The sequence below is a fragment of the Lepisosteus oculatus genome, chromosome 25, assembly GCF_040954835.1.
Source record: "Lepisosteus oculatus isolate fLepOcu1 chromosome 25, fLepOcu1.hap2, whole genome shotgun sequence".
NCBI classification, from domain to species: domain Eukaryota; kingdom Metazoa; phylum Chordata; class Actinopteri; order Semionotiformes; family Lepisosteidae; genus Lepisosteus; species Lepisosteus oculatus.
In genome coordinates, this window is record NC_090720.1 from 3,176,616 (window position 1) to 3,189,625 (window position 13,010).

The following is a 13,010-nucleotide window of genomic DNA, read 5'->3' on the forward strand; positions in this document are numbered from 1 at the left end:
ACAATAAGAATCTATTTTCCTTCCAAAAAATTGTATTTTTCACTCATTCGTCTGTTTCCTTTTGTAATGACTGATATAATTACATCCAATTATTTTCATATTAGGCCCTACCACCTAAATAATTGATTCTAATAAGTACTGTATAGGATAAGCGATGATGCCACATATTCATTTTTAAAAACTTTGTAGCCAAAACTATTATGAATGTCTCTGTTCTAGAATGATTACATTTTTTAGAAAGCACAAACTCCACACGTACCCCCCCCCCCCAAAAAATAACTTGAATTTATTTTTTCAGTTTCACAGTGATATCTTGAAAATGAATTTCTGATCAAATTTTCACTACACACACCTTATATATACCATCCATATTATTCATTAAACGTTGCAAGGTAGTAAAGGGAAAGAAGGGTTATCTTTCTAGACTAGTGCCCACAGATCACTGAGCAGCAGGAGACGAAGACGGCAGCTCTAGTTAACCTGCAGATTGGTCATCGTCAGTCCATCCGCTCTGCAGTGGCGTGTGTCCGGCAGAAACCGCTGACATCTCTCCTCCCGAACCCGGCCGGGTTTCAGTCGCGTCCATTCTGATCCAGTACAGCCCGGCCTAGCCTGCACCTGAAAAACAAAAACAACAAAAGCAAATTTGCACCGAGGCAAATTCAAATTTTCCAAAGCCACATTCACCCTGCCTATACAATTACGTACTTTCCAAGTTTTCCAAAACTTTCACCATGCCCATACAATAATGCGTTTATCCGTCTGTGGTTTTATATAATACTGTGTTATACAGCTAAACTAAGAAATGTTTATAAGCACAAAATTCTGCACAGGTTTTACCATGTTTTGACTCTACTTTACCACACTACGCAGCTGCCCCCCGGAATCGCAATTTTAAAATGCGGCCTCAGACTGGGTTTTAATTTGATGGTTTCTCACCGACCACCGATTTTACCTGTTCATTTACACCTTGCACACGCTTTTAAATGTCATTGCGTCATTCCAACAAATCACAGGCGTTGTAGTTCACTGCGCGATGAATGACATGCACTAGTTTCAAGGGGTCGTCTCCATGATTCTTTAGTTTGCATTTAATGCATACCAAACACGCACTAATCTGTCACGGTACACTTCATAGAAAAGGCCAGAAGCACTAAAACAGCTATAAATAAATGCTGCGGTAATAATGAAGCCACGACCTTTTTTGAAAACACTACCCAAATAAAAAATAATTCTGGTTCCAATAAACATTACAAACTAGCCTTCGGGGCATCTGTAAAGTTCAGCACAACTACTAATACAACAAGCATATATTCTCTTTATTAATCTGATTAAACTTTAAGACAAAAATTGAAATAATTATACTTTACATAGAACCTTCCAACATTACCTCCGCATTAACTCAGGGTCCAAATTGTTTATTCCCGTCTCCAAGGCGACAGGACCGGACCATTAGTTTGTAGGGGGATAAACCATTAAATAAGTCTTAAAACAAGAAACAATTATTTGATTTAGGAAACAATACAATATACAAATTCGCTAAATATAGTTTCAGTTTATGTATTACAGCTAAGGGCTTTCCTAAGAACCATACGTTCACCGAAATAGCAAACAGATTTGTTTATGACACCAATTAAATGGAATGGTAAAACCTGTCTTTCTTCCGTGTTTCTATCTTGCATGTTAACCAATAAATCTGAAGGAGCTGATATTTCTTTAGAAATGTATTGTAATATATATATATTTCCTCATGTTAATTAGTTAGTCTTGTTAGTCTGAAAACTGCATAGAAGAATTTTGATAAGACTGAATTCGCATACAAACTGTGTACGTCACCACCGTTTTTTTTTCTGCCACAAGGTCAGTTTTGTAAAAATAATTTGTGCATTTGGGAATTGAAGCCTGAAGATGGTAGTATCTTTACTAACGTCTCCGTCATGCAGCACAGGCCCATGCTGACCCCCTGCGGACAGGTCTGTCAGCCTCCACCTGCCTGTATAAACTGGGAGGCTGACCTCTTCCATGTACTGTATGTGTTAGAGAGGCTTCAATACCAATATTTAGCTGACGTTAACAATAGGAATAGGAACTTGAATGCTAAGGGAGAAATGATTCCTTGTTTCTCTTTTATGGCATGATCATTACGTTGCAGACTCCCATTCTGGAGGCACTTAAAAGTGCTCATCTGTCCTTGAGGGAGGGGGTTTCTGTATTTCACAGAAACTAAATCTGAAATATACCGTGCGATTATAATTACTTTGTTGTAGCTTGTAAGATATGTTCAGAAATGGCAAGGAACCACTGTATGTGAATGCTAAAGAAATTTAGGACAATATGAATTTGGCCTCCTAAGAGCCTAATCATCCAAATGATCTCCCCTTGTAGTGCCTGACCCCTTGTAGACCATATGATATGAACAAGTAAAGGTTTATTCCACGCCGAAAAGAGAAGAAAGGAAACACAGCGTTTCAGGCTGTGGAGCCTTCTTCGGGTGTGAACTTGAACTTCACATGATATGAAGCCACGTTGTCCCTTGTTGCGATAGACAGCCCACTCGTAGGCTCTCACAGCACCAGGAGTTTTTAGTTCAGGCGGGGCGCTGCGTCAGCATGCGTAGGCTGCAAAGGAACAAGTAATAGGTTTATTCCATGCTGAAAAAAAGAAGAAAGAGAACACAACGTTTCGGTCGTGGAGCCTTCTTCAGGTGTGTCCTGAAGGAGTTTTTAGGGTTGGGGAAAAAGGCGTTGGCACTGCTTTGGCAGCTTCCACCTCCCCTCCCCTGACCTCTGGATCCTGTCCTATCTAGACAGCATTCGTATGGGGCTCTACCTGCTTGTATCTATGGCGCAGCTGCAGGGACAGATGGAGTCTTGGAGGGCTGCTGCTGACATGGTCAATCTCGTATTGTATGCTACTTCTGTCAGCCCTGCTGGCAAGCTGGTTTTTAGCAGCTCTTATGCAGACACCCTAGCACCCTAGTGGATTTAACATGGAGGTGTGTGTGTGTGTGTGTGTGTGTGTGTGTGTGTGTGTGTGCGTGCGTGCGTGCGTGTGTGTGTGAGCTTTGGGGATGGGGGAAATGTTGTGCTCTGTTTTTTTGTGTGTGGAAAACTTAAAATGAATACAAAATGATTGTAAATGACAACATATGTACAATGCATTAGGGAGCAGTATGGTGCTGTGGTAGGAGCTGCGTTCAAATCCCAGGTGACTGCTGTTGCCCCCAAAAGCATCCCACTTCACTCAGATTGCTCTGGTACATACTGTGTTGCTTAAATGGGTCTCCAGGTCATCACTGCAAATGAGAATTTGTTACCATAGGTAATATAGTGTTCAATTTGGCTATCACTTTACAGGAAACATTTTGCTACTCTAGAAGCAGTACAATGGACAACAACTGGACTACTTCCTAGTTTGAAAGGGATGATACACTCTGACAGATTAAGGAATCTTTCTAGATTGGAAGAGAGGAGATAACATTTGAGTCGTGATTCAAGGATTATAAATCCTGAAAGGATCGTACTTCACGATCAGCAGCAACACAAGTGGAAATGATCATTATAGCCCTTTAGGACAGAAGACAGGAAGCATAGTTTTACACTGAGGATTGTGGGAGTCTGGGGTCCTTTCAGAAATAAAAAGACAAAATGTTTTGATTGGTAAGATAGTAGTAAACAAACAAGTCAAGCGGGCCACATGTTTTTTTCTCTTTGTAATCCTTCTTATTCTTCTGTGTTCCAACTCTTTAGAAAGACACAAGGCTTTCCTTAATAAGGATAAATCTTCTAATAGGCCCAATATGGGACTTATGCGAAAGCACTACAAGTCCCACTGCTCAAAACTCTTTTACATTCAGCTTTCATTTTGTTTATTTCACTGTAGCTGCAGGGGTGAGGGGTTTGGATGGGAGTGCCTATGTCGGGTTAACTGAGGTAATTCAACAGCAACAGCTGAGGTCACACCTCTTAGTGTAGCAAGCAGATAATAACAACTAAAGACCTTTCATTTCTGAATTAAGCTGAGAATGGTTTAATGTGCCTTTAAGACTTTAAGCTTCCTGGCTTAATTTATGCCAGGGAAAAAGTGGGCCATGCTCACAGCCAATGACAGTGCTGCCCTGTCAAGAAGAGCTCTAGGAAGTGAGGAGGTGGAAGAAGTGAAAAAAAGAACTTGCTTAGAGCCTCAGTACGATGCTGCTGGTTAGAATCTCAGGGAATTACCTGCAATATGTAGGACATTACTGGCAGAAACTCCCATTTGATGGCCTTGCTTAACCAGAACACACATAAAAGAGAAACAGGAATTTTGCACATAAATGTGTTTTTCCTACAAATCCATTACGTGATTGTTTTTACATATTTTTGCTCATGTGCTTTCTATTACATACAATACTTCCTATTACCTCCTTGAAAAATCTGTTATATCTTAACTGATTTTTTATCCTTTTCAGCCTTCTGCAAGAAAACCAGTGACTGCAAATGCATCTTTCTTAGGCAACAGTTTATTAACCCTGGCAGTGGGTCTAGATTAACAAGAGTATCCAACAATTCCTTGAGTGGTTGTGACATCATGTTTGTGCTGCTGTGTTAATTGATACATGCATAAAACACCTTGCTAAGGTACAAAATCCAGAAGAAAACTTTGATATAGGACCTGCAAAATGACTTACCATTGCCTTAGCGCTTAGGCCTTAGTGACTTAATACAAAATGCAGCCCACCATGCGTGAGTATGAAAGACTTACTCGAAATGCAATAGCATCATTGACAGGGCACTAAGAAACAAAGGATTTGATACCTTATTGCGCTTAAGGCTTTTATGTATTATCAAATCAGCATGGATTATTTTAAGCCTTCCTGCTTGCCCATATGGACTCCAGTTACTACTTCAACCAGATTTCTTGTTTTGATATTATATAACAGGCAAAGTTGTAGGTTTTAATACCACCAGTAACATATGATATTTAGAAATGCAAATCACCCAATATCGATATTTTCCAGATAGGATATTACTTTATTCTCAATCCATCTGTTTTCTAAACCATTTTTTCCTGTACAGGGTCTCAGGGGAGCTGGAGCACAACCCAGCAAGCAATGGGCGCAAGGCAGGAGACACTCAGGACAAGACGCCAGTCAGGATATTGCTTTACTGTTTTATTTATTTGACTTCAGGACTGTACTGTACTATAGGGTACTGTAAACTCAACCTTTTACAAAACAGAATTGCAAAGGAGCTCAAGAAGTTGTTCTATAGCAGATGCTAGTGGGACCAAGAGAAATGATTCCTTGTTTCTTTATTCTGGCATGATCATTACTTTGCAGACTCGCATTCTGGAGGCACTTAAAAGTGCTCATCTGTCCTTGAGGGAGGGGGTTTCTGGATTTCACACAAACTAAATCTGAAATATACCGTGCGATTATACTTACTTTGTTGTCCCTTGTAAGATATGTTCAGACATGGCAAGGAACCACTGTATGTGTTAAGATGACAACACGAATCCCATCAGGCTATGAAATGCCTAGCTCCGCTGCACTGGAGTGTCAGGGCATATCATTTTAAACCTGCACTAAAAAAAAAACATTAAGAATGAGTGTCGATTCAAAACGTTGCTATGCAAGTAAATTCCTGATCAGTGAAGAATGTCAAGAAAAGTTGTATGGAATTCTTCTGGCAGAGTTGGCTGTAGAATAATTAGAATCTAAATCAGTTTTGTATCGAGTTTTGTTTTAACTTTCCAAAGATTCTAATCTTTTCCCTCCTTTTTTCTCTGAACTGTTTGAGGTGCGTAAAGGGATTTTATTTCTGGGCTTTAAGACCAGACTGTGACTGCTGTATTCTGTAGGCTACAATTCCCAGTTAGCCAGAAGTTGAAAAATAGTTATTGAATCCACAGTGGCAGGGGAATAAGGAGGAGGAAACATATGAACGTTTCTGTAAAAATGTTAAAAAATGCTCACTTATTGTTAATTTTTTAATTGTTAGGTGGAACACCCCAGATATTTGATTAAATCTTTAAAGTCTTTAGTCTGTCAGAATTAGGTCTTCTGAAATCAGTTTCAATGGACAAAGAGTTATTTATGTTTTAGTACAGACCATGGTCTTACAAACTTTATTTCACAACGACTCCACCCTTTAAAAAAGCGCTTCCTAATCTCACCCCTAATTAATAACTTTTTATTTTTGTTTGTGTCCTGTTCTCTTGCTTTACCATTCGGTTGACATTGTCAGTATATTTCAGGAGTTTGAATACTTGTATCAAGTCCCCTTGCATCCTCTGCAGCTAAAGATGAAAGAGATTCAGTTTCTGTAACCTACAGTGCCTCACTCTCTTACAGTGACGTCCTATTTTTGTTTATGACAAATAAGGGAAATTCATTTTTTTTAAAGAATATTTTAAGTGAAAACCAGGATGCTCAAACTGAAAGAAATTAATTGTCAGTAAAAACTGCAAAGTAAAATCAAACACAGTTATTCTGGTTGCTTGTCTTTGCTCACTTTATAATGCCTCTTTCAAGTTTCAAACTCTGCCTTCTTTCAAGAAACGGCTCAGTGTGATTGAGTATTTAGCTGATAGCTACTGAGGTAGAAGGGCCTACTCTTGTTTGTGACCTTTCTTATGTTCGCAGACATTAGGAATTCTAAGTCTCGTTAATCAAAATTCAGTGAACATTGTCTAAACAATGTGATTCCAAATGTCAATTCAGTCGTTTGGTTAGATCCTACAAAAGGAGAGAGAGGGACAAATGCATTAGAGGTTATTTGGTGTAATTCGCCTAGCTGAGAGAATGGCAGCCTGACTGTAAGGTTGAGGCTGACCAACCCCCCTTACTGTCACAAGGAATGAGCCAGGGAGCTGCTGCAGAGGTGTAGATGGGGTGGAGGGAGAACAGCGAGAGAGACGTTTTGTATAAAGTAAGTATGGGCCAATATTCTTAGTATTACTGTAAAGGGAACTCACCCTTGGAGGAGGGCTGGACAGGCTGCAGTGCCAGTTCAATCACAGCAATGACAAACCAGGGAAGTCAAAGACTACCTGAACCTGGAAAAACAAATCATTTTAACAAAACTGAAAAAGAGCCTTTTCTTTTCCTGGCCTTTTCTTTTTCTTTTCCAAACTGACGTGTTTCAGTGTTTTCAATTTCCAGAGGGACTATTTTCAGTCAATGCACATGGCAGGAGAGCACCAGTGAAGTTTTTAAAGCCTCCCGTTGCTTACCATTGTTGCTTTAAATTACTTTGCATGCACAAAAAGATACATTAGATGAAAACGCCTTTCTGTAATTGAATGCATATGACCTTTTACAAAAACTTCAATGTTTTCTTGACTTTGCTGGAGGGAATTTAAACCTTCTTAAGGTATCGTTTTTTAAAATCACTTTGTTCCTTTGGCACTATACTGATTAACTCCCACATACTTTTCTTATGCTTTCTGTGGCGTAAAACACAGTTTACAAAAATGACAGAGTAAAGATACAGTCTAGTATTAGGCACAAGATCCAATATATAGTAAGTCTTGTGTAAGTTTCACATATTATTATGATTATATTTAGTTGATTTTTAATGCCTGCTAAATAGTAGACTGAAGCAGCTGATGAGATGATGAGATGGATAAGAATGACAGGGTGTGCCTTCTTCTTTTTTAAAATGTCAGGATTGGCTTTTATTTGGTTTTTAGACCCCTCAGATTGGAAACACACCGGCAGCTGACTTGTACCAGTGGAATAGTGGTTTGGGGTGCTGGGTTCCAGAAAGCTAAAGTGTGGCTTCATATTCTGGGGGGAACATTGTGGCTGTGCACTGGAGTGAGGTCCTTTACTTAAAATTGCTTCAGCAAATGCCCATTTGAATAAAATGGTACTCTCCAAGTTATTGACGTAAATGGCTTATTTGGTTATTATAGGAGGTATCTAGGATCTTGTCATTAGCAGGCTGTGTTCCCCTTCTGTGTTCATATTACATAATGACGTGCAGTAAATCAGATTTGGAACACCACAATTTATGTGGCCTAACCTGAATTTGTGTGTGTGTGTCGGGGGGTTGGGGGTGGGGGAATTGTGCGTGTGATGGAAAAACCTTCCTGCTTCCTGGCATTTTGCTATTATTAGCAAGGTAACTAGATTGTATACACACTTTTGTGGTGTGCCACGGTATAAGGAAGTGTTAAAACGAGCACTTAACACATCAGTACCACAATGCTGAATAATCTATATAAGCAGGGAAATGCAGAACAGATGAATTGGATTGTTAGGTCAGGTAAATGAGGCTGAAATTAATCAATTTCCTTTTGTTAAACACACATACTTTCACCCTTAGGCCAATATAGTTAAAACTTAATGATCTAAAACTAACTTCTCTTAATGTCGATCAAGCATGCTTATGCAAAATCCATTGGGCTAAAATGTTCCAGAATGATAAATACACTACATACTCAAAATTACTTAGAAAACAAACAAAACATGGCTCAGATTTAATTTTGTTCACATAGCCCTCACATGGCTCCTTCTCAAATCCACCCAGCCCTGACACGACCTGAACATAAGGCTGTTGCTACTATTGTGTAAGATTTTAAAATCAGAAAGTTAATGAAAGAAATTCAAAAAGATTTAGAGCAAATACAAAACGTGGTAAATGCCTGGCAGATGACATTTAATACAGACAAGTACACAGTGTTACATGCAGATATCAGAAACATAAACTAGAAATATACTGTAGGATGGTAAACACTGAGCCCGGAGAAGCTACATCCAAAAAAGAAAGCTGTTTATGTTATGTTACATCATTTACAGCTTAGACAATGGCAAGATGCTAGCATATCTATTTAAAAATGTATAAGTTAAATCAAGTAAGGTTACATAATAATGGTACACTGTACTAATAAGACCTTGTTTAGAATATAGTGTCTAATATTGGTCAAAAATATACTGCTGCTCCCGAACCAGTCCAGAGAAGAGTGACCAGATACATTCCCAGGCTAGAAGGAATACCCCATACTGACAGGATGAAGGAACTGAACCTGTTTAGTCTTGAACATAGATGACTACGAGGGGGCATGATTCAAGTGTTCAATTTATTTTCCCTAACCAACCAGTATTTCTGCCAAAGGAATACAGTTAACACAAAGGTTTCCTAATGTAAAGCTGTGCTCCAGGGATGAATACGCTTACATACAGTACTCCAAAGTTCCAGAATTTGTCATTCACTTGATTACACATTCTGGCTCTCCCTGAGTAGGAAGCTTGCCTCGAGATGTATTTTGTTGAATTTGCCTTTTTCTTTTTGTTAATATCTCCGAGTGCCGGTAGTCTTGAAAGAGGATTTTAGTTGTCAGTAAAGGGCAAAAATAGCAGGGACATCTTTTTCTGCTGTGCAAGGTGCTGGGGAACCATGATTTTAGGCTGAAATGTAAATTCTAAATATCTTAATGAAACACAATGAGGAGATGAGACTAAAACATATTTTATTAATTTAGAGCCCCAGACATCAAAGCTCACAGAACTAATATATCACAAAACTAAAGGTCCAACCATTTGAAGTCTCATTTCAATATTTTTACTGTATTTCCTAAGGCAACAGTTCCTCTGCTGACTCATTATTTAGTTTTAAACACTGTGTTTTAGTCTCCCTTTGCTGTTGTTTAAAGCCTACAATTTCCTTTGTTAGGTTTTAGATTTCATGCTACCACACTGTCTAGAAAGAACACCTTTCTGAGAACTGAAATAATTAAGACAAGGGAAAGAAAAGGTTTGGCAGCTTAGATGATGTCACCCAGGAGAATACGCATTGTGTCAGCTTAGTCCTTCATAACAGTGTGGTCTTTAAAGTACCGTTAAAAGTTCAAAGCTTCTCCAGTTCCAAAATGAAGGCATGTCCTACAATGCATGAAAAAATACAAGACAGACTATTTCTTGATAAAGATCTGCTTAGGTCCATCACAATATTCTCTTCTGGGCTTTTGGTGAAGGAAGGAGTCTGCTGGTGAATAAAATCTGGGCTGTGTTTAAGCTTCTTTTCAATTATTTTATCTCTATCGTTGTAGTGAACGTTGCACACAGCTTTCCATACTACACATAAGCATATAAAGAGCAGTTTAAAGAAAGCATCTCTGGAATCTTATTGATTTGCCCAAGGACTTATGAAGTATCCATCCGTATCCTTGCGTTGACTTTCTAACGCCTACATTTGCTTCTTTCCTGGTTCTTTTGTTTTTGAAATGATTGCAGATGAGAGGAACTAAGAGAAATGCATCACTTCATTAAAGCAAGAGCCGTAAAAACAGAATTGCATCACTTTACGCCACTACTACCAACGCAAAAACCCCACCCACTTCGACCACCAACCACAAAAACCACCAGTATATTTCATTCCATCTTCTTATTGACACTTTGCCACTTATTGGCAAAGTGTCAATAAGAATTGCCTTGGATTCTAAGCAAAGCTCACCTGTCCTGCTGTTTTACAGTGGGCCAAACATGAGTTTACTTCTAACTAGTGAAATCTGACTTAAAACAATGCAAAGAAACACAGACCCAATTACTCATGAAATGAACAAGCAGAAGACACCTATAAAAATTGAGTAGCTCCGAAGGGGACAGATTTTTTAAGCAGTGCCAAACGAAGCTTCTTTAACTGTCTTAAGCTGTATAAAAACATATTTGACAGCTGTAGCATGGAGAAGTGGAGCTCCATTACCACATGATCCATTAAATCCTGAACCATCTCATTAATCGCCAGCAGCTGTAGTAAAAACAAGGCAGGAGGTCTTCCTTCGGATAGGGAAGCTTTGAGCGTCTAACAGAACAGCTACTGAGGCTTGAAAACAGCACTTGTCATAAGGTAAGCTTTTAACGTGTCAAGGTTTGCAGTAACAGCTTTGTTATTGTATTTATTTAGTGTTTCTCTTAGTTTGACCTGCCTTTTGTAGACTGGCAAACAGGAAACTGCTGTCTTATGAAAAGCTGTGGTCTTCATGTCCATGTGCTGTTCTGACATCTAAAACGTACGTCCTCTACATCTATTGATGCCATGGCAATAGACTTGTGTTCCTTTTTTCAACACCCTTAAAATAAAAAAAACGACAACTAACTGTTCTGTGTTGCAAAGGATATCGTAATGTTTTTTTTGCCAATCACACAAATCTCACTGAAGCTCAGAATTTAGCTTTATTTTGATCAAGTGTTATATTTCTTAAGATCTGCCATTCTGCTAGCTCATTTTAGCAGAGCTATCCCATCACCGAGATTCAGTATTCTAAAGGCGGGGATACTAGGGGCACTTTTGGGAATTACTTTAATACCTTCTGCAGAGTCCACACATTATAAACTATAGCTTAAAAGATATATACAGGGAAGCCAATATTAAAAGCTTTTGACTCTTGCTTAAGTCATTTCTTTTATCCTCTTAGAAAAAATGATGAGATCTCTGCAATATTTGCCATCCTCTTCTTTCAGCAGCTCCTTTTTTCTTCCTTTGAGTCTCACATAAGAAAAGTCTTCTTGGAGTGTGCCATCAAAGTTTTATTGCCGTAAATGTTAAACTTCTGATTGGCATTTTCAGGCTTTATCCCGCCCGGCTGCCGTAGATAAGAGCCGATTTCCAGCCAGAGTGGAAACTTCAGATGAATGCTTGCTCTTCTGGAAGGAGAGAGGGGGATGAAGGCGAAGTCGGGGTCCTCAGACAGCGTTCTCTGTGGAGTGAAGCGCTGTCTTAATACCTTGTCTGGAGACTGCAGATAGGTTTGTTCCTCTGTGGCGAGTGACAGTGTCTCAAGGAGGTCCACAAAGCTTCTACAATGGATGCAAAAATCACTTAAAAACACCAGGAATATGAAAGCATTCTGTTGCATTACTGCAGCTTAATGGACCAACTCTGTGCAAAAATGTACCGTTTCCTATTTATAGAATATGCAGTAGCATGTATCTTTACTATAAAGGCAACATTTTTAAATAAGATCCCACAGAACATATATTCTTTTTTTAGTCAATTGTATTGCCATACTTTGAATAATGATATCAAATGTACCATTAAAAGCAATCTTCCCTTCCTGCTCTCTGTAAACCCTGTATGCAATCATTCATTCTCCCAATGTTATTACTACAGTAGTTTGGAAACATGATTATACAGTATGTAAGCATTAGATTCGCAATGTCTTCTCAGCACATATTGCTTCAAGAACTAGTTATGTCAGGCACTGGAACATGAAAATATGAAATGCAAAAATATTTAAACAGCACTGGAAACTCTGGTAAGCTAGTCTTTTACTTCAGTTTTTTTTTTAGGATTATAATGTATTATGCAGATTTACTCAGAACAGCAAAGCTGCTAACTAAAAAGAAGACACATACAGTATTGCTGAATTTCTTATTAATTCTGTCACCCTAATTTCAGGGTCAAATATTTTATAATTCATGGGGCAAGTGAAACTTACTTACATTCAACATTCATATCCACGTTTCCTTAGTGTAAGTGAATATAACTGTGGGAAAAAGGAGTTAAGATAAAAAAACACAGGAATGTTTTTTTTTTTGTCAAACTATAACTTTTAAACCATAACTGTGTGAAGACAATAATGTATGAATTGCAATTCATTAAAGAGTATGGTTTGCCCTGGAGGAGACATTCTGTGTTAGTAATACTGATACTATGTGAAAACACAAATTGATCCAAGCTTATCCCTCGTTATATGACAGATCTGGAAAATACAAATGATGAAGCAATGAAGTGGATAGGAGGATTATTTTGTTCAACATGTTTGCAAACAAACTCATAAGTGAACTGTGTATGGGCCATCCTTTAACCTACAGTAGATTCAGATAAGGATTTATAAGAAGAAAAACAAATTACACAAGAACATCCCACAGTGATATCACTTATCTACAAAGAGGAGTGTTCCAGTCACTCTAACATGAATGATAGAGAGTTTGCTACAAACTCCCTGTCCTCAGTAAATTGATCAGAAGTGATTCCCTCCTCCCTGGATCCACACAATCAGTTATGAATTTTGAACCCTTTACA

The 13,010-nt window shown here is 38.5% G+C and overlaps 1 protein-coding gene across 3 annotated transcripts in view; it reads right to left on the reverse strand.

Moving 5' to 3' along the window:
- The window catches only part of cfap74 (cilia and flagella associated protein 74), a 53,650-nt gene extending 52,210 nt beyond the window's left edge, over positions 1–1,440 (reverse strand). For 2 of the 3 annotated variants that reach the window (XM_015337235.2, XM_015337233.2), the window contains exons 1-2: positions 1,391–1,440; positions 481–618 (exon numbers count right to left, since the gene is read on the reverse strand). In XM_015337235.2, coding sequence (XP_015192721.2) covers positions 481–586 — 106 coding nt within the window. In that variant the 5' untranslated portion in view covers positions 587–618; positions 1,391–1,440. Of the gene's footprint in view, positions 1–480; positions 619–955; positions 1,200–1,390 lie in introns of those variants that run through there. The other variant, XM_015337234.2, reaches the window with a different exon arrangement.
- Positions 1,441–13,010: the final 11,570 nt, after the last annotated feature.